Source organism: Equus caballus, chromosome 5 (genome assembly GCF_041296265.1).
Source record: "Equus caballus isolate H_3958 breed thoroughbred chromosome 5, TB-T2T, whole genome shotgun sequence".
Classification (NCBI taxonomy): Eukaryota; Metazoa; Chordata; class Mammalia; order Perissodactyla; family Equidae; genus Equus; species Equus caballus.
In genome coordinates this window covers 47743658-47762644 of record NC_091688.1, presented here as the reverse complement: position 1 = coordinate 47762644, position 18987 = coordinate 47743658, and the positions used below count along the sequence as shown (strand labels likewise).

The window sequence follows — 18987 nt, the reverse complement described above, 5'->3', positions numbered from 1 at the left end:
TCATTTCAGGGATATAATGTCCTTTCTGAGCATATTTTTATAGCTTTTAAAAAGTATTCCAGGGTGGATATTTATTATATCTTTTTAAAAAGTATTCCTGTGTTCCTGGTGTTGACTCTCTTTCCTCCTATTGCTGCTGCTTCTTCCTTTTTCCAGATTTGTTTTAGAATCTCTTGTTCTTGTTGGTAGTTTTCCTGGACTATTTTGTGTCCTCTGGCTGTCTGTTCATGTGTGCCAGTGATGTGCCAAAGCTGATGGGCTGCTTGTCCTGAGCAGGTACGTGGGCTCTTGGTCCTTATTGCAGCGTTGCTGGTTGGTGAGCTGGCTTTCACATTGAGCGGGTCTTCCCAGATGTCTGTATATTTGAAGTCTTTTTACTGGGCCACTCAGTTTCTCCAGAGATGAATCCTTTAATATCATTCTTGGCAGAAGTAGGGTAGGGGTTGGAATAACCCTGTTTGCCTAAATTGAAGAGACAACATGAGTCAGGTGTTCATGGCACTCCCGTTATTTGGTGTGCAGAATTTCTCTCAGTTCCCCCACTGTGTGGTACCTTGTCCTTGTAAGTCCTAAGCTTTTGGAGGATTTTAGAGTCTCTATTCTCATAATCACCCTTTGACTAGGCACCTGTGTTTTGCTTCCACTGTTCTTAATCTGTTATCATTAGTCCAGCCACTTTCCATTTTCTAAAGTGTTGAACTTTTCATCCACTGTTGCCTCCTATATCATTTTTGTGTGTGTGTGTGTGTGTGAGGAAGATCCTCCCTGAGCTGACATCTGTTGCCAATCCTCCTCTTCTTTCCACTTGAGGAGGATTAGCCCTGAGCTATAACATCTGTGCTAATCTTCCTCGACTTTGTATGTGGGATGCTTCCACAACAAGGCTGAGGAGTGGAGTAGGTCTGCACCTGGGATCCAAACCAGCAAACCCAGGCTGCCGAAGTGGAGCGCATGGAAATTTAACCACTTGGCCACAGGGCTGGACCCTCATATATCTTTTTAAAATCCCTGTATTACCATTTAGTGGTGACACTTTGATTACAGTAAATGCTGAAGCTTGCACCCATTTCAGCACTCATCTAAATTAACTTCAGCCTATTTTTGTAGCATTTACTAGAAAAAAATTTCACTGTTTTCCAGAAAGATAATTAGAATTTTTTTGGCAGTTTGACTAACTGAGAAATATATTTTTTCAGGCAGTCCAGCTGCCGGAAGAGATTTTCCAGTTGTATTAAAACTTGGAATTTTGTCTTTGATCCGTGAGAACCTATGTTCACTCTGTGGTAGATGGTACCTCTGGTGGGATGTAGATGAGGGTCTAGGTGTGTGGTCTCCAACCTCCCCTTGACTGCAGAGTGATGACAGGGAGCACAATTAAAAAGAGTATAAGTAAATGTGAAAGACTGGTAATTAAAGTAGCCCCAATCAAAATTAAATAAAAAACAGGGTTGCTTTATCTTGAATGCAAGGGTTTCTTTATGTTTGTAAGTTGAGGATTGCATGCAATATGAAGCTACATATGTTGATCATATTTGACACTTCTCGGTTCTTTATTTTTTTCCACTTGTTGATAGAACACGTCATTGAAAGCCCCCTGCTGATTTAATTAGCAAATGCTAATTAGAATTACAGCTGGTTGGATTTGGGTACAAGTGTGAAGCAGTTGATCTCTTGAGAATGAAAATGTTTGCTTTCGTTCTCTCTAGAGAAAACATACTTATAGCTGATCTCATAATGTTGTGAAAATATATTTTTTGTTAACCTGCTATTAAATATGCTTCACTTCAGAATCGTTCTCTCACCTCTCTGTGCTTGCTAGTATCAGCTTGTCACGGTTTCTCTTTAGCAGTGATTCATGATCTTGGCAGATCACTCAACTTTTTTGAGCCTTTGTGTCCTCATCTGTAAAATGGTGCTGTTATTGTCTGCTTTGCTTTTTAAATAGTTGCAAAAATCAAATGTGATAATAGACTTGAAAGTACTCTAATAGCAGAAAATGCTTTACAAGGTTACACTATTGTCATTACTGTAATCATTATTTGCTGGCCTGTTATCTCTCCCTCCTTCTATATACAGTAATATACTGAAAAGAGCACACGGGCCTTAAAGTCAGAAAATCCTGCCTTCTTCATTTATTACTCGTGAGCATTGGAGAGTCCCTTAATCCCTGTTTGAGCCTCAGTTTTCTCTTTCTTAAGTGGGCTTAGTTATATTAGGATTGTGGTGAGGCTCATGAAGATGCTTCATGAGATCTGTAAAAAATATTGTAAATCTAAGGGATTATTTTTGTGATTCTCATTTTCTCAGATTTGCCGCTTGTTCCTTTAATATTACAGAGAAGCAGGGAAAGAGTTGAGTATTAAAAGTGTGTTTGGAATAAAGAAGTATGTTCTCAGTTACCTTTAACTAGGTGATCTTACTGTCAGTGAGATTTATACTGAGGGATAGTGTGCAATGAATGAGTGATCCAAGACTCCACAGGGTGGAATATCCAGCAGAGACTCCCAGACGGTTTAGAGAGGGACCGAAAAGGCTTTAGCCGTGCTCTGTCCTTTGAAAAGTAAATGTGTGAGATCCCCATGTGGATCCCAAACCCATCAGTGTCAGTGGGATCAGAAATGCAACACCTTCTTCACAAGATAGTCTTAGCCCATGTGGAATACAGGCTGTTTGCCCTGGTTATTGCTTTGAATAGAATTAATCCATTTTTCTTTAGTATCTAACATTTCTCTTTTGTGTTTTATGTTCTTAGAAAACCATATGTACTTATTTGAAGGTAAAGATTATTCTAAGGAGCCTAGTAAAGAAGATAGACAATCATTTAAGCAACTGGTAACTCTTCAGAAAACCCTTCTGGAGGAAACTAGTCAAGAGGGCCGGTTACTCCGAAATAAAGGCAGTGTAAGAACTATTGATTTATGTAAAAGAATAAATTTTTCCAAACTCTCATCCTAAGAGAACCAAAAATGATTCTGGAGTGATTTATTAAGAAATAAGTATGTAAGTATTTGTTGAAATGTATATATAATTCACTGTACTTTTTATACATAGTATAAAAACTATGTAAAAGGTTGGCAGAAAAAATGTTAACAAGGGAAGAGTATTTTACCATTTAATGCACTTGAAAGCAGCCGTGTCAATCTAGGACATCCTGAAGAGATCACTGTATTATCACCAAAATACCATACTTTGCTGCTAATAATTGTAACCCTATAGCACGCAAGCAGATGGCAGTCATAAACAATATGTAATAGCCACAGTATTTGGCACTTAGTATGTGCTTGTTAAATTCCAGCTGTCATTAAGATAATCATCATGTTGAAATATTCTGTTTAAGAAAGAATTATGTAATACATTGTAGGAGGATTTCCATTAAAAATGGTTAAACCTAAAATGGCATCCTGCTGGGCATACTTTCAATTAAAAAAATGTTAGTTTTCTGAAGTACCTTTTTTCTAATGAAATTAATTAAAATGGCATATTGTGTACCAAGCACGTCAGTGCTTTGCTTGATTTTAGAGCACAATATCCTAGTCACCATGCATATGAGATACATAATATGAACAGTAAATTGAAATGTCTTGCCACCACTTCCTACCATGCAAGGTGTCTTGGAGATGCAGTGTTTTATGAAATATTCAGCATGTTGCTTCCATACAGATTGTGTTTAGGAACAAATGAAACTCATGAAGGAACTGGCTGTCCCCAACCTTCCTGATTATAGATCTTATTCTTCCTACAGGTTCTCATCCCAGGCCTTGTGGAGGGCTCTACCAAGAGGAAGCGAATTCTGAGCCCAGAAGAGCTGGAGGACAGGAGGAAGAGAAGACAAGAAGCAGCAGCCAACAGAAAGAGACTAATGGAGGAGAAGAAAAGGAAAAAGGAAGAAGAGGAACATAAGAAAAAGTATGTGTGATCAAAAAAGTGTTAATTGATTGTATTGTTAATAAAAATGAGGGTCACAATTGATAAAGGAATCGTTCTTGTATACTGAGTCCACAGTTGAACATCACTTTAAAATTCCAGAAAACTTCTATAAAGCTAGTAGTTCCTACTGGTAATAGAATACTTTTCTAAAGATTAAACTTTAACCTTAGCAGTCAGTCTACTTAAGTGAAAAGTCCTGAGTGCCTAAGGCAGAGAAGATGCATTCAGTTGAAGCAAGAAAATTTTAAGATTTTATTGTAGCTGTCTGACAAAGAGTGGTTTACTTGAACTTTTAGTAACATTCTTAAAAACAGGGACATCTGATGGCTGCTCATTACTGAAGTAACGTCAGGTGGCATTTAAGCTAATCAATGGGACTTGTTTGTTTACAAATAGGCAGAAAACCTCAAATCAAAGTGAGCTTCTGATTGCATTTCCACTTGACACTGTTTGTGAATAGCAGTACAAAATGTGCTCCAAGGGACATTGGGATAGGCCTGGTTAATTTCCTTTTCTCTCTGGCCTGTTGAAGGATGGCCTGGTGGGAGTCCAACAGTTACCACTCCTTCTGCCTGCCTTCCAAGGATAGCGAACCAGAGGACCTAGAGGATGGGGAAGATGAGAGCCCTGTCCATCTGGATTATGAAGACCCAGGCTCGACCTCCATCAACTATGTTAGTGGTGACGTCACCCACCCACAGGCTGGGGCAGAGGATGCTGTCATCGTGCACTGCGTAGGTAGGAGAAGTGGTACAGGCCTGGGGTGGGTTCCTCAATTTTTATGGTGCCAAAAACTGGGGAGGATGTGGCAGAACGCTGACATAGGGGTGTTTGATGGGCGCAGTGCAGCCTAAGAAAGGTAGACTTTAGAATTTGGAGACTTGGGTTTGACCCTTGGCTCCCTTGTTGACCCGACTGAGTAACCCAGCCTCCCTGTACCTCAACTTCATTATCTGTATAATGGGGTAACACTGCCCTATTCTCTGCACAAGGTTTTTAAGAGGGTGAAAGGAGGCAACATCTATAAGATAAATGAATTCGCTGAGAAAAAGCAAAATTCCAGTCATGTTCCACCCTCATGACCTTTGCACTTTTTACCACCTCTGCCTGGAACCCTCTTTCCCTGACAGCCACATCAAGCATTGTTCAAATGTCTGTGTCTCAGAGAGGTCTCCCCTGATTGCCTCAAATAAAACAGATGCCTCTATTATTCTCTATCCCTTTCCTACCTTATTTTACTTTATTACACGTATCACCACCTGACATATTATGTATGTATTTGTTTATTTGACTATCTCATTACGCTAGAAAATAAGCTTCATGGGATTTTTTTCTTTTTGTCACCTGCTATAACCCTAGTGCCGAGAACAGTGCCTGACAAGTAATACATGCTAACAAATATTTGTAGAATGATTGAATGAATGAGCAGAAATAAAAGGTGCTCACCAGCTATGATAGTGCCAACTTGAATACATCATTAACCTTTCCTGTTGTTCATCTTTACAATGAAAGTTGTGTGCGGTTGTATTACCAGTGCTTCAGCTCTCTCTGTTATATCTTCCATCCATCCTTCCTCAGTCATGTCCCAGGAATTACAGGAGTACCACAGAGATTTTGCTCTTTCAGAGCACACCTTTTTTTAATGCTTTCCTGTTATGATGGCCAGGTATATTCCAGAAAACCTAAACATATTTGAGAAGTCCAACCTGTGATATTCCTAGGAGATTAGATAGTTTTTTCTTCCCTTTGAAAAATCATTCTTCTGCAAGTCTATTTGGTGTACCATTATTTTTTTAAATCGTGGACTGGACTTTTCCTCCCATAGACAAAAATTTTCTTTTTCTTCTCTCAGATGATTCTGGCCGCTGGGGCCGAGGTGGTTTATTCACAGCTCTGGAAACACGATCTGCTGAGCCAAGAAAAATATATGAGCTGGCTGGGAAAATGAAAGGTAAGAAGCAAAGCAAAGAATGGTTAGGGCTGGAATAAGAGAAGAGAGGACACTTAGGACAGGCATCATGTGGGTTAAAAAGCACTAGATAAGGAGTTGGAAGAGCTGGTTGGATTCTGAATTCTGTCATCAGTTACCTACTTATGTGACTTCGAGGCAGTCCCTTGCCATCCTTCTGCCTGTTTTCTCATTTCTAATTTGTAAGTAATATTTGTTCCACCTACTCATGAGACTCTAATTAGGATAATGAATGTGCAAGTATTTTGATAAATGTCCATCTCTGCGTGCATTTTAAAGTATTGGCATGAAGGTCATTTCATTGTTTACCTGACTCACCCCACCTTTGTAAGGGAATATCTCACCAAAATGTCAGACCTGTGGGAGAGAAATCAGACACACCGTTAGAATGCTAACAAGAGCTCAGGTTGGGTGCTGAGGGGAAGGATTAGGAAGTTAACCACAGGCTGGGGTACAACACTCGCTGGAGACAGAAATAAAGCTGTTCAGGGCTAGGAAACTTGGGAGGCTGGACAGTGATCTCCCTCAGCATAGAGAAGGGGAAAGGGTACCTTCTTTTATGTGCAGAAATCAAAAAGCGGTAGGAGGAGTAAAATTATTGTGATCATTTCTTTGGGACTTGAGAGGCCAAAGGACCTTGTCTAGGAGAGAAGGACCCTTCAGATTTCTTAGAGATTGGTTTTTCCTAATTCTTCTGCCCAGTTCTCTATGGTGGAAAGGGATGTAAGGACTTAGAGTGAATTCTCTTTCTACTAAAACAGATTACTGAAAGAAGGGTTCAATATGTGTTAAAATAATTAACCCAGATCTAGATATTGATTGGGCCATTGGAAAGGCAGAGAGTTCAGGATAAGTCAGAGCTAGAGATCCAGACTGAGGAATCCCTATTTGGATCCTTGTTTGAAACTGTGAGGGACATAGGACAGAGAAATGAGAAGACAGAGAACAGAAAATGGAAAACACCTCCGCTTAGGAGCAGAGGCAGGAAGGGGAGACAGAACAAATTGCCAGATAAATAAGAGAACCTTGAGAGTGTAGTATTTTGAGGTACAAGGGAGGAGAGGATTTCAAGAAAAGGTCTGCATTTTCAAACACTGAAGTCAGGATGAGAATTAGGAAAAGGCCATTGGATTTGCCCCAAGGCAGTCACATGCTCTTGGAACACTTTGAGGACAGTGTGAAGACTAAACCCTGGGTGCACACAGTTAAGGTATAAGTGGTCACTAAGAAAACAGAGGGGAGTGAGTACTCTTCTTCAGAAGGATTGAAATAGGGGAGCAGGGTAGATGAAAGTGTGGGCTAGAATTACCAGAGAGGGCTTCATGGAGATGGTGAATGTTATCTTGGCCCTGGAAAGATGGGTTGAATTTAAGCAGGTGGAGAGAAATGGCAAGAGGATCCCTAACTTGCATCTCTTTCTTTCAGTATTCCCACAAGTCCTACCATCCCCAGTACAGGGTATTGAATGACCCAGGCAGTTACAGAGTGAATGTGTTTGGGGGATGGTGCATAGGCCAGGCAAGCCAGAGTAGAGGGTTTAGGCTGAGGAATAGAGTAGAGTTATATTTTAAAGAGAGATTTGGGCCAGATTATGGAAGATTTTATATGGCTTGTCCTGGGAGATGCCATTCTAAGCAGGACCTTATCCAATGGGTAGTGACTAATCATTTGGGAGATTTGAGTAGAAGAATGTCATAGCAGAGCCAGTATTTTAGAATGACTTAAGAGATTAGGGTGTGCAGGGTGGTTTAAGAGGACAAAAGATTCAAACTGAAGCATGTAAAGCCATAGAATTATTTTAGCACATTTTTCTAGAGCATCAGTTTGATTTGATTTGGATGAGGCAGGTATACAAGTAGATATAGATATAGTAGTATGCAATATTTGAATGGTTTAAAACAATCATAAGACTTCTAAAGGAATTTTAACTTCGTAGCGCTCTCTCTTTCCTGTCCCCCCAGATGCCTCTGGGTTTTGCGTTCACTCTCCAATGCCTGCAGGATTACTTTGTAGGTAACATTTAAGGGGCACTGAATTAGATGATCATAAAAATTCAGGAGTGAAGGGCATGACACTGGCTTCGTGGCAATGTAAGACATCACTCCTTTTTATCCCCCTTTTTAATCACCAAATTAGGTATCCATACACAAACAAAAGCACCTTGGTGGGTCTTTGGGGACCTAGCACCTTACTCCAAGGGACCCAAGAGGAGTCTTGCCCACCAGCTCAGCCAGTAAGAGACAGACAAACCTCCATGTGGGCTGCAGAGCTAGTGAAACTCCTTCTTGCCACCATCAGGCAAAAATCAGGTGAATGCTGACCCGAGCAGTTACTCACACCTGAGACAGAACTTGTAGAAGTCTAGCCTTCCCAAAGGGAGACTCCAACATATTGTTGGAGAAAAAGAAAAAGATATGAGTTTGATCACAGTGGAGGTTTGGAGGATAAGAGAAACTTTCTCAGTGCTGTCCCCTTTACCCCAAGGAAACACTGAACAGAGCTGATTTATCTGGTGAAGGCAGCCTCTCCTGCAAGGAAAAGGGAAGTGGTGAGTGAGAACCCAGCTGTCCTGGCCAGGCAGGACATAATTAGAGAAACCCGTTTGTCTCCACCAGCACTCAGAGTGCTGGTACTAAGGTGAGAGCTCTATGACTGGGGAGAGGAAGGATACTGGGAAAGAGGCAGGTAAGAATTTCAAACAGCATCAAAGGGATTGTGCTCAGGAGGAAGTTCACCCATGAGCCTCTGGGAATACCAACCCTGGGGAGCTCCTTACTGGGCCCCCGGGTACCCCCAGTGCCCTGAATGCTAAACCCACACCTCCCTTGACTCTGCTGCTGGCTTCTGAGTGTGTCTGTGTGAGCACACTCAGAAAACAGGCCATGGTTGGTGGGCAAGGAATAAACTACAAACTTGAGCTATAGCTCCAACTGTTCGAAGGCAAAAGAGAGATTTCCAATAGCCAGCATGGTGAATTGTAAGAACCAGAGAAGACGCAAAAGCTTAAAATTTAGCCACAAGAGAGAGCAAGAAGAGTGGAGGAGGTACACCTCACAATAACAATACCATAGAACACAACACCCCTCTGCAGAAGGCAACAAGCAGAGTTAAAGACATGTCTGCTATTTCAAATGTGAAAGCACCAGCGCGTAACTATGAGGAATGTGAAAAATCAAGAAAATGACAGTTCTCCAGCAACCAAGTTCAAAAGCACAGAGTATCGTGATCTAAACTGATAAAGAATTCAGAATAGTTATGAAGAAATTTGAGTTACAAGAAAACTCAGAAAGGCAATTCATTGAAATCTGGAATAAAACATATGAACAAAATGAGTTCTTTTCCAAAGAGAATGAAATTATAAAAAAAAAAAAAAGAATTCTGGGGCTGAAGAATTCAATGAATGAGATGAAGAATGCAATAGAGAGCAGCTGTAATAGGGCCAACAATGTGGAAGAAAGAATAAGTGACTTGGAAGATAGGAGTTTTGAAATAACACAGAAGAGATGAAAGAATAGAGATTTTTTTAAAAGAGCGAAGAAAGCGTACATGAGCTATGGGATTGGATAAAAAAGACAAATATCAGAATAAGCAGGCTTCCAGAAGGAGAAGAGAGGGAGAAGGGGGCAGAAAGTTTATTTAAAGAAATATTAGCTGAGAACTTTCCCAAACTGGGGAAAGACTTGGACGTACAAGTTCATGAAACTAGTAAGTCACCTTATTATGTCAATGCAAAAAGACCTTCCCCAAGGCACAGTGTAATGAAATTGTCAAAAATCAATGATAAAGAAAGAATCTTAAAGGAAGCCAGGGGAAAAAAGAACATAACCTAAAAGGGAACCCCCATTAAGCTATCAGATTTCTCAGCAGAAAGTTGATAGGCCAGGAGAAAGTGGAATGACATCTTCAAAGTGTTAAAAGAGAAAAATTGCCAACCAAGAATACTGTATCTGGCAAAGTTATCCTTCGGATGTAAAGGAGAAATAAAGACTTCCAGACAGGCAAAAGATGAGAGAGTTTACCATCACTAGACCTCCTATGCAAGATGCTGAAAGGAGTAAAGGTGAAAAATAGACTTAGAAAACTGTCACTGTATCTTAGTTATGGTGCGTTAAGCACTCAACTATAGTATAAGGGTTAAAAGAAAAGAGTAGTAGAAATAACCTAGCTGTGATAAATTGTTAATGAATATACAACATAAAAAGAAGTAAATTGTGACAGCAATAATATAAAAGGGGAGCCTTTATAGGCGGTTGGACATAAGTTGCTATCAGCTTAAAATGGACTGTTTTATCTATAAGATGTTTTTGGTAAGCCCCATGGTAACTGCAAAGCAAAAACCTAGAGCAGATTCATAAGAGAAGAAGGGGAAGCAGAGCCTGCCACCACAGAAAATAACCAATTTGCAAAGGTAGACAGAAACAGAGGGAAAAAGAAAGACTGGAACTACAAAACAACTAGAAAGCAATTAACATGGCATTTGTAAGTACTTATATGTCAATAATTACTCTAAATGTAAATGGATTGAATTCACCAAGCAAAAGGCATGGAGTGTCTGGATGGATAAAAAGACCCAACTATTTGCTGCCTACAAGAGATCAACCTGAGCCTTAAAGACACACACAGGTTCAAAGTGAAAGGATGGAAAAAGATCCTCCATGCAAGTAGAAGCCAAAAGAAAGTGTGAGTAGCTATACTTATCAGATAAAATAGACTTTAAGCCAAAAATGGTAACAAGAGACAAGGAAAGTCATTATATAATGATAAAGGGATCCATCAATCAAGAAGATATAACAATAGTTTATGAGCATCCAACATTGGATCACCTATATATATTAAGCAAATATTAACAGATGTGAAGGGAGAAATAGACAACACAGTAATAGTAGAGGACTTTATACCCCACTTTCAGTAATGGATAGATCATCCAGACAGAAAATCTATAGGAAATTATGGGCTTGGACCACATCTTACACCAAATCAACCTAATAGATATCTGTAGAGCATTCCATCAAACAGCAGCAAAGTACACATTCTTCTCAAGTGCACATGGAACATTTTCAAGGATAGGTCATATAGTAGGGCACAAAACAAGTCATAGCAAAATAAGAGGATTGAAATCATACCAAGTATCTTTTCTGGCCACAATGGTATGAAACTAGAAATCAACAACATGGGGAAAGCTGGAAAACCTACAAATATTTGAAAACTAAATAGCACACAGCACACTTCTGAACAACTAATGGGTCAAAGAAGAAATCTAAAGGGAAACCAAAGAAACCCTCAGAACAAATGAAAATGAAATACAACATACCAAAACTTAAGGGATGCTGCAAAAGCAGATCTGAGAGGGGGGTTTATAGTGATAAATGCATATAAGAAATTAGAAAGTTCTCAAACAATGTAACTTTACAACTCAAGGAACTAGAAAAAGGAGCAAATTAAGCGCAAAGTTAGCAGAAGGAAGAAGGAAATAAATACCAGAGCTGAGATAAATGATATAGAGATCAGAAAAACAGAAAAAGATCAGTGAAACTAAGAGCTAGTTTTAAAAAAAAAAGAAAGAAATTGACAAACCTTTAGCAAGAGTAAGAAAAAAGAGGACTCAAAATCAGAAATGAAATAGGAGAAATTAAACTGACACTACAAAAATACATAGGCTCATGAGAGACCATTATGAACAATTATACATCAACAGATTACATAACCTAGAAGAAATGGATAAATTTGTAGAGTCATACAACCTACCAAGACTGAACCAGGAAGAAACAAGGTCTGAACAAACCAGTAATGAGTAAGGAGATTGATTCAGTAATTAAAAACCTCCCAACACAGAAAAACTCAGGACTAGATAGCTTCATGGGCAAATTCTACCAAACATTTAAAGAATTAATACTAATCCTTCTCAAATTCTTCCCAAAACATTGAGGAGGAGGGAACACTTCGAAACTCTTTCTATAAGACCAGTATTACCCTGATACTAAAGCCAGATAAGAACACTACAAGAAGGCTGTAGACCAATATTCCTGATGAACATAGATGCAAAAAGTCTCAAACATATTAGCAAACCGAATTCAAGAACTCATTAAAGAGATTACACACCATGACCAAGTGAGAGTTCTCCTTGGGATGCAGGGATTGTTCAACATACGCAGATCAACAAAGGTTTTGCACCCCATTAATAGAATGAAAGATAAAAATCACATGATTCTCTTAATAGAGGCAGAAAAAGCATTTAACAGAATACTGGTAATAAAAACCCTCAACAGAATAGGTATATGAAGAACATACTTCAGCATAATAAAGTCCTTATATGATACCCACAGCTCACATTATATTCAATACAGAAAAATTGGAAGCTTTTCCTCTAAGATCAGGAACAAGACAAAGGTGCCCACTCTCACCACTCTCATTCAACATAGTGCTGGAAGTTCGAACTACAACAATCAGGCAAGACAAAGAAATTAAAGGGCATTCAAATCAGAAAGGAGAAGAAGGGAAAATTGTCATTATTTGCGGTTGATATGATCTTATAGAAAAATCCCAAAATTTCAACTAAAAACCTGTTGGATCTAATCAATGAATTCAGTAAAGTTGTAGGATATAAAATCATTACACAGGAATCAGTTGCTTTTCTATACACTAACAATGAAATATCTGAAAAAGAAACAAAACTATCCCATTCACAATAACATCAGATACAACAAAATACCCAGAAATAAGTTCAATCAAGGAGATGAAAGATCTAGACAATGAAAACTGCAAAACTTTGTTGAAAAAAAATCAAAGAAAACACAATTTGAAGGACATCCCATGTTCATGGATCAGAAGAGTTAATATTGTTAAAATGTCCATATTACCCAAAGCCATCAATGGATTCAATGTGATCCCTATCAAAATTCCAATGGCATTTTTCAGAGAAATAGAAAAAACAATCCTGAAATGTATACAGAATCACAATAGACCCCAAATAATCAAAGCAGTCATGAAAAAGAAGAGAAAAGCCAGAGGCATCACACTTCCTGATTTTAAACTGTGCTCCAAAGCTATAGTAATTAAAACAGTATGGTACTGGCTAAATATAGACACATAGACCAATGGAACCGAATAGAAAGCCAAGAATTAAACTGCATACACTGACAACTAGTATTTGATAAGGAGCTAAGAACATCCAATGGTGAAAGAATAGTCTCTTCAGCAAATGTGTTGGGAAAACTGGATAACTGCATGCAGAAAAATGAAATTGGACTCCTATTTTATACTACACATAAAAATTAACTCAAAATGGATCAAAGAGTTAAACTAAGAGCTGATACCATAGAACTCCTAGAAAATATAGGGAAGAAGCTCATCGATATTGGTCTTGGCAGTGATTTTTTGGATATGAAACCAAAAGCACAAACAACAAAGGAAAAAGCAACAAGTGGGACTACATCAAGATTAAAAGCTTCTGCACTGCAAAAGAAACAACAAAATCAAAAGGCAACCTACAGAATGGGAAAGAATATTTGCAAACCATATATTGGATAAGGGGTTAATATACTACATTTGAAAAGAACTGAGACAACTCAATAAGAAAAAACCCCCCACAATCTGATCTTTTTAACAATCTGATTAAAGAATGAACAAGGGAACTGAATAGACATTTTTCCAAAGAAGACATACAAATGGCCAACTGGTACATGAAAAGATGCTTAACGTCACTAATAATCAGGGAAATAGAACTCAAAACCACAATGAGATATCACCTCCCACCTGTTAGAATGGCTATCATCAAGAAGACAAGAGCTAACAAGTGTTGGCAAGGATGTGGAGAAAAGGGAACCCTTGTACACTGTTGGTGGGATTGTAAACTTGTTCAGCATACTATGGAGAACAATATGGATGATCCTCAAAAAGTTGAAAATAGAACTACCATATGATCCAGCAATCCCGCTTCTGGATATATATCTAAAGGAAATGAAATCAGGTTATCAAAGAGATATATGTACTCCCATGTTGATTTCAGCATTTCACAATAGCCAAAATATGAAAACAACCTAAGTGTCTGTCAACAGATGAATGGATAAAGACAATGTGGTATGTATACACAATGGAATACTATTTAGCCATGAGAGAAAAGGAAATTCTACTGTTTGTGACAACATGAATGTACCTTGAGGACATTTTGCTAAGTGAGATAAGTCAGACGGGGAAACACAGATGCTGTGTGATATCCCTTATATGTGGAATCTGAAAAAACCAAACTCGAAAAAACAGAGTGGAATGGTGGTTACTGGGCCTGAGGGGTGGGGGAATGGGGGAGATATTTAAGGGTACATGCAACTTGCAACTATCTACTTGGAACTAGTAGATAAACGAATCTTGGAGATCTAATACACAGTACAAGAACCACAGACAAGAAAACTTGTATCATAAACCTTAAAGTTGCTAAGAGACTAGATCTTAATTGTTCCCACCACTGGAAAAAATGATAATTAACATGACATGATTGAGATGTTAGCTAGTGCTATAGTGGCAATCATATTGCAATATAAATGTGTCAAATCAATGTGCTGTATGCCTTAAACTTACACAATGCTGTCAATTATATCTTAATAAAGAAAAAACAAGAACAGATGTTGGTAAGGATGTGGAGAAATTGGAACACTTGTACACTGACAGTGGGACTGTCAAATGGTGTTGCTACTGTGGAAAACAATATGGCGTTTCCTCAAAAAATTAAAATAAAATTACTATATGATCCAGCAATCCCACTTATGGGTATATACCCAAAAGAATTGAAAGCAGGAACTCGAGCAGATGTTTGTACACCCATGTTCATGTCAGCATTATGCACAATGGCCAAAAGGTGGAAGCAAGTGTCCCTTGATGAATGAATGGATAAACAAAATGTAGTATAAATATATAAATATAATAGAATTTTATTCAGCCTTACAAAGGAAGAAAATTCTAATACATGCTACAACGTGGAGGAACCTTGAGGACACTATGCTAAGTGAAATAAGCCAATCACAAAAGGACAAGTACTGTATGATTGCACCTATATGAAGTAACTACAATAGTCAAATTCATAGAGACAGAAGGTAGAATGGTAGTTGTAGCAGGAATGGGGAGATATTGTTTAATGGTTATAGAGTTTCAGTTTTGCAAGATGAAAAGAGTTGTGGAGATCAATTACACAATAGTGTGAATGTACTTAAGACTACTGAACTGTACACTAAAAACAGTTAAGATAGTAAATTTGATGTTACATGTATTTTACAACAATTAAACATTTAAAAATAAAAATTGAGCAAAAAAAAAAATTGAGTGCATCAAGTCACTGGCTAAGGCAGCGACTGAGGCCAGGAAAGTGAGGAAAGGTGGGTTTGAAACCCAAGTGGATATGGAAAAGGCAAGGTGTAAGGAGGACCCAGAGTAGTCCCTGTTGAGGGATCTCAGTCCATAGTAAACTTGATGTTCTTTCTGTTGCTCCTTTTTACTTTACCTTAGATTTGAGTTTGGGAGGTGTCCTTTTATTTCCTGTTGATGATAAAGAGTCAAGAAACAAAGGGCAAGATTTGGTAAGTAAAAAAACCACATCTCTTATTAGAACTAAAGGTTGGCTCATATTAACCTCCTCTTGAAACCTCTCTGCTCCCTCTGGCCTAACAGTGTATTAGTTTGCTGGGGCTGCCATAACAAGATACCACAGACTGGGTGGTTTAAAAAACAAATTTATGGGGGCTGGCCCAGTGGCATAGTGGTTAAGTTCACACACTCCACTTCAGCAGCCCGGGGTTCATCGGTTCAAATCCTGGGCGCTGACCTGCACACCGCTCATCAAGCCATGCTGTGGCAGTGTCCCACATACAAAAAAAGAGGAGGATTGGCACAGATGTTAGCTTGGGGCCTCTCTTCCTGAAGCAAAAAGAGGAAGATTGGCTACAGATGTTAGCTCAGGGCCAATCTTCCTCACACACACAAAACAAATTATTTTCTCACAGTTCTGGGGGCTACACATCCAAGATTAAGGTGCCAGCAGGGTTGGTTTCCTCTGAGGCCTCTCTCCTTGGCTCATAGATAGTCGCCTTCTCTCTCTGTCCTCACGTGGTCTTTCCTCTGTGCGCATGCATCCCTGGTATCTCTCTGAGTGTCCACATTTCTTCTTATAATGACACCAGTCACATTGGGTTAGGCCCCACCCTAATGGCCGCATTTTAAAATAATCGCTTCTTTAAAGGCCCTACCTCCAGTCACATTCTGAACTAATAGGGGTTAGGGCTTCAACATACGAATTTTGGGGGGCACAGTTCAGCCCATAATAAGCAGGTTGGGCCTCGTCTCCACTGCAGCAGCCAATCTGCCCCCCACCCCCAACCCCATGCCTCAGTCCATCACACCTCCTGGAGTGCTGTCCTCTACTTGCTTGTTCCCCCTGCACTGACCTAGACGGCAGGCTCCTCCCGAGTGCTCAGACTCATTTCTTTTATCCTCAATACTTCATGCGGTACTGGCTCATAGGAAATACTCAGTAAACATTTACTGAATGAATAAGAGAGCATGACAAAATGCTAAGGATTTTATCATTTATTACATGAAAAGTTCTATGAAAGATCATGTTTTCTAGCCAACCATAAGCAGAGGAGAGGAACCAATTCATATTTCCTCTGCCTGCATTACAACTCTCCTTTTGCATCTTAAGTGTCTCCCACTTGCCTGTCATTTGGAATTCCTCTGAGATGGTTTATTTACCACACCTACATAGCTTTCTCCAAGGCCTGAATTCATATTCAAATTTCAAGCCAAATCTTATTGACTTAGAAAAGAAGAAATTTAGAAACCCTGCTGAAAGAGAGCATGTCGTCTTGAGGTTAGTGGCCCGCATGGCTAACAACAGAGTGGTTCCTGCTTGTTCATTCATTGAGTCATTTCTCAAATGCTAAAAAAAGAGAATGACACAGTGGTTATGCATAAGCAGCTCTGAATCCAGTGACTCTAGTGTTGATGGTGAGTAAACACCATGACTGTGATGTGACTAATGATGTCAGCCTCAGATGTTCCCTTGCCACACTCTCCAGCTCCACCCCACTTAGGTTAGGGCAGAGGGCTGGTTATTTGGCGTTTTGTCCTCACAGGATTTGTTTGAACAGAGGTCGAATGACTGCTTATCCTGGGGGTTGTGGTGCTGACTTGAGCGTCAGCTAGTGGGCTGGAGAGCAAGGACCTCTAATGTTCTTTGTGCTCCTAAGATTCTGAAACATTCTTTGCCCTCTAGAACATTTAGAAAGGATAGCATGTTTCGGACTCAAGTTTTAATGCATCTTCAAAAGAGGAAGAAAACCTTATATAAAGAAACCACCAAATAAAACAGTTATGATGGGGTGAGAAGTCAGATTGGGCAGAACATGGCTGTTACAGCAGAGCATTCAAAAGAGATGGAGCTAAGCCTGAGTGACCCATAAAGGGCTGTGCCCGTCGGGGGACTGCCTGCACCACTCCATGGGCTGGTCACTTAGGTGACAGTGTAGCCATCTCATGTCATGTCGACTGTTTAATGACTGTTCTCCTAGTTGGCCTTGATTGTGGCTCAGCATCGTGATCGCTTCAACGTCCTGTCTGGCATTAAGATGGCAGCCCTAGAAGAAGGCCTGAAGAAGATATTTTTAGCAGCAAAGAAAAAGAAAGGTAAGCTCTTCCATTTGTGCTCAGAAGTAAATGAATTTCTGTTTCCAATACGTGATGTGATTTTTAAAGGGAAGTGAGAAATGTCAAGATCCCATTTGATATACACGGTAAAAGTGAGCCCTTGTATGAGACCACAGATGGAACCACCTCATCCTCCTGTATCTGTAAAGCCCTTTTTCCTTTCCAGATCACTTCTGCATCTATTATCTCTGGGGACCATCTGCACCCACTAGGGTATTTGTATCATGATTTTACAGAGGAGGAAGCAGAGGACCAGAAAGAGAGTACACTGGTCTCGTACAGTTGGGAATTACTGTTTATCATATCCCTTCTCGGAGAGTCACAGTCCACATTAGCAGACAGTTCTCTGCCAAAAACCAGAGTTGAGTTTTGTTTCCAAAGGTGTGTCTCAGAGTTTGTTGAACTGATTGACTTGTTAAAAGAATCTTTGCTTATTTTAATTACATCTCAACCATCGATCGTATTCTATTTCCATTGTACCTGTTTATTTCCAGAGCCTATAGATCCTTGTGTTTGGTAGAATTATTTAAGTTTTCCCTGTTAGAATCCCTCCCCAGAATATTTTTGACGTAATCGTATGCTTTGAGTGGGATACTCCATGATCGTATACATTTTGTCCGTTGAAAACCATAAAGTGACTCAGAGAATATAGATTATTTTCTCCTATGCATGTATTATACCGAATCAATTTTTGATAAATGAAGGCATCATGATGTATTCTTTTTTTTTTTTTTAACAGCAAGTGTCCATCTTCCACGCATTGGACACGCCACGAAAGATTTTAACTGGTATGGTACTGAGCGACTTATTCGGAAACACTTGGCTGCAAAAGGCATCCCAACTTACATGTATCCTTTTGTTATCCTAATGGTGGGCCCTCCCAGCCCGAAAGGAAAGATGTCTTGCATTTTCTGGTGTCACTATTTAGTTCAAGGCCAAGTCCTCTTCTGCCACATTTTCACTCTGCCCCTCTTCAATGAGACAAAAACTAAGAAGCACTTTCTAACTTGTATATCCAAGGAGATAAATAGACCCAAGCATTTCTGGGTGCCAACAGCTAGATTAAAAGACATATGAAGGGGGGAATTAATTGAATAATTGTCATTTGATAACATACTGAATCTTTTTACAGCACTTCTCTAGAGATCCTTCAGGCCTCTGGACCAAGTCCTAATTCAAAGGGCTTCGCTCTGTTCACTAAAATAAATAATTAACCAAACTAACAAGTAAACTATTTTATATCTGAACCTTTCTGAATGTATTCTTAAAGAGCAGTGTGAAATTCATTTTGTCCATTAGGGTTTAATTTAGTTTTGCTAGACTAATATTTTCTTCTAATGACCTCCTTGCTGTAGAAGTTAGCATTGTTTGAACTGTTACACTGAAACCAAAATCACTAGAAG

At 39.3% G+C, this 18987-nt stretch overlaps 1 protein-coding gene across 7 annotated transcripts in view; it reads left to right on the top strand.

Moving 5' to 3' along the window:
• CHD1L (chromodomain helicase DNA binding protein 1 like) overlaps positions 1-18987 on the top strand; it is a 63080-nt gene that overhangs the window by 41552 nt on the left and 2541 nt on the right. For 4 of the 7 annotated variants that reach the window (XM_001497170.7, XM_070268410.1, XM_070268409.1 and 1 more), the window contains 7 exons: positions 2753-2901; positions 3743-3906; positions 4460-4665; positions 5780-5878; positions 15389-15459; positions 17449-17563; positions 18324-18432. In XM_001497170.7, the coding sequence (XP_001497220.5) occupies positions 2753-2901; positions 3743-3906; positions 4460-4665; positions 5780-5878; positions 15389-15459; positions 17449-17563; positions 18324-18432 (913 nt within the window). Of the gene's footprint in view, positions 1-2752; positions 2902-3742; positions 3907-4459; positions 4666-5779; positions 5879-8380; positions 8445-15388; positions 15460-17448; positions 17564-18323; positions 18433-18987 lie in introns of those variants that run through there. The other 3 variants (XR_011439269.1, XR_002808109.2, XM_070268411.1) reach the window with 3 other exon arrangements.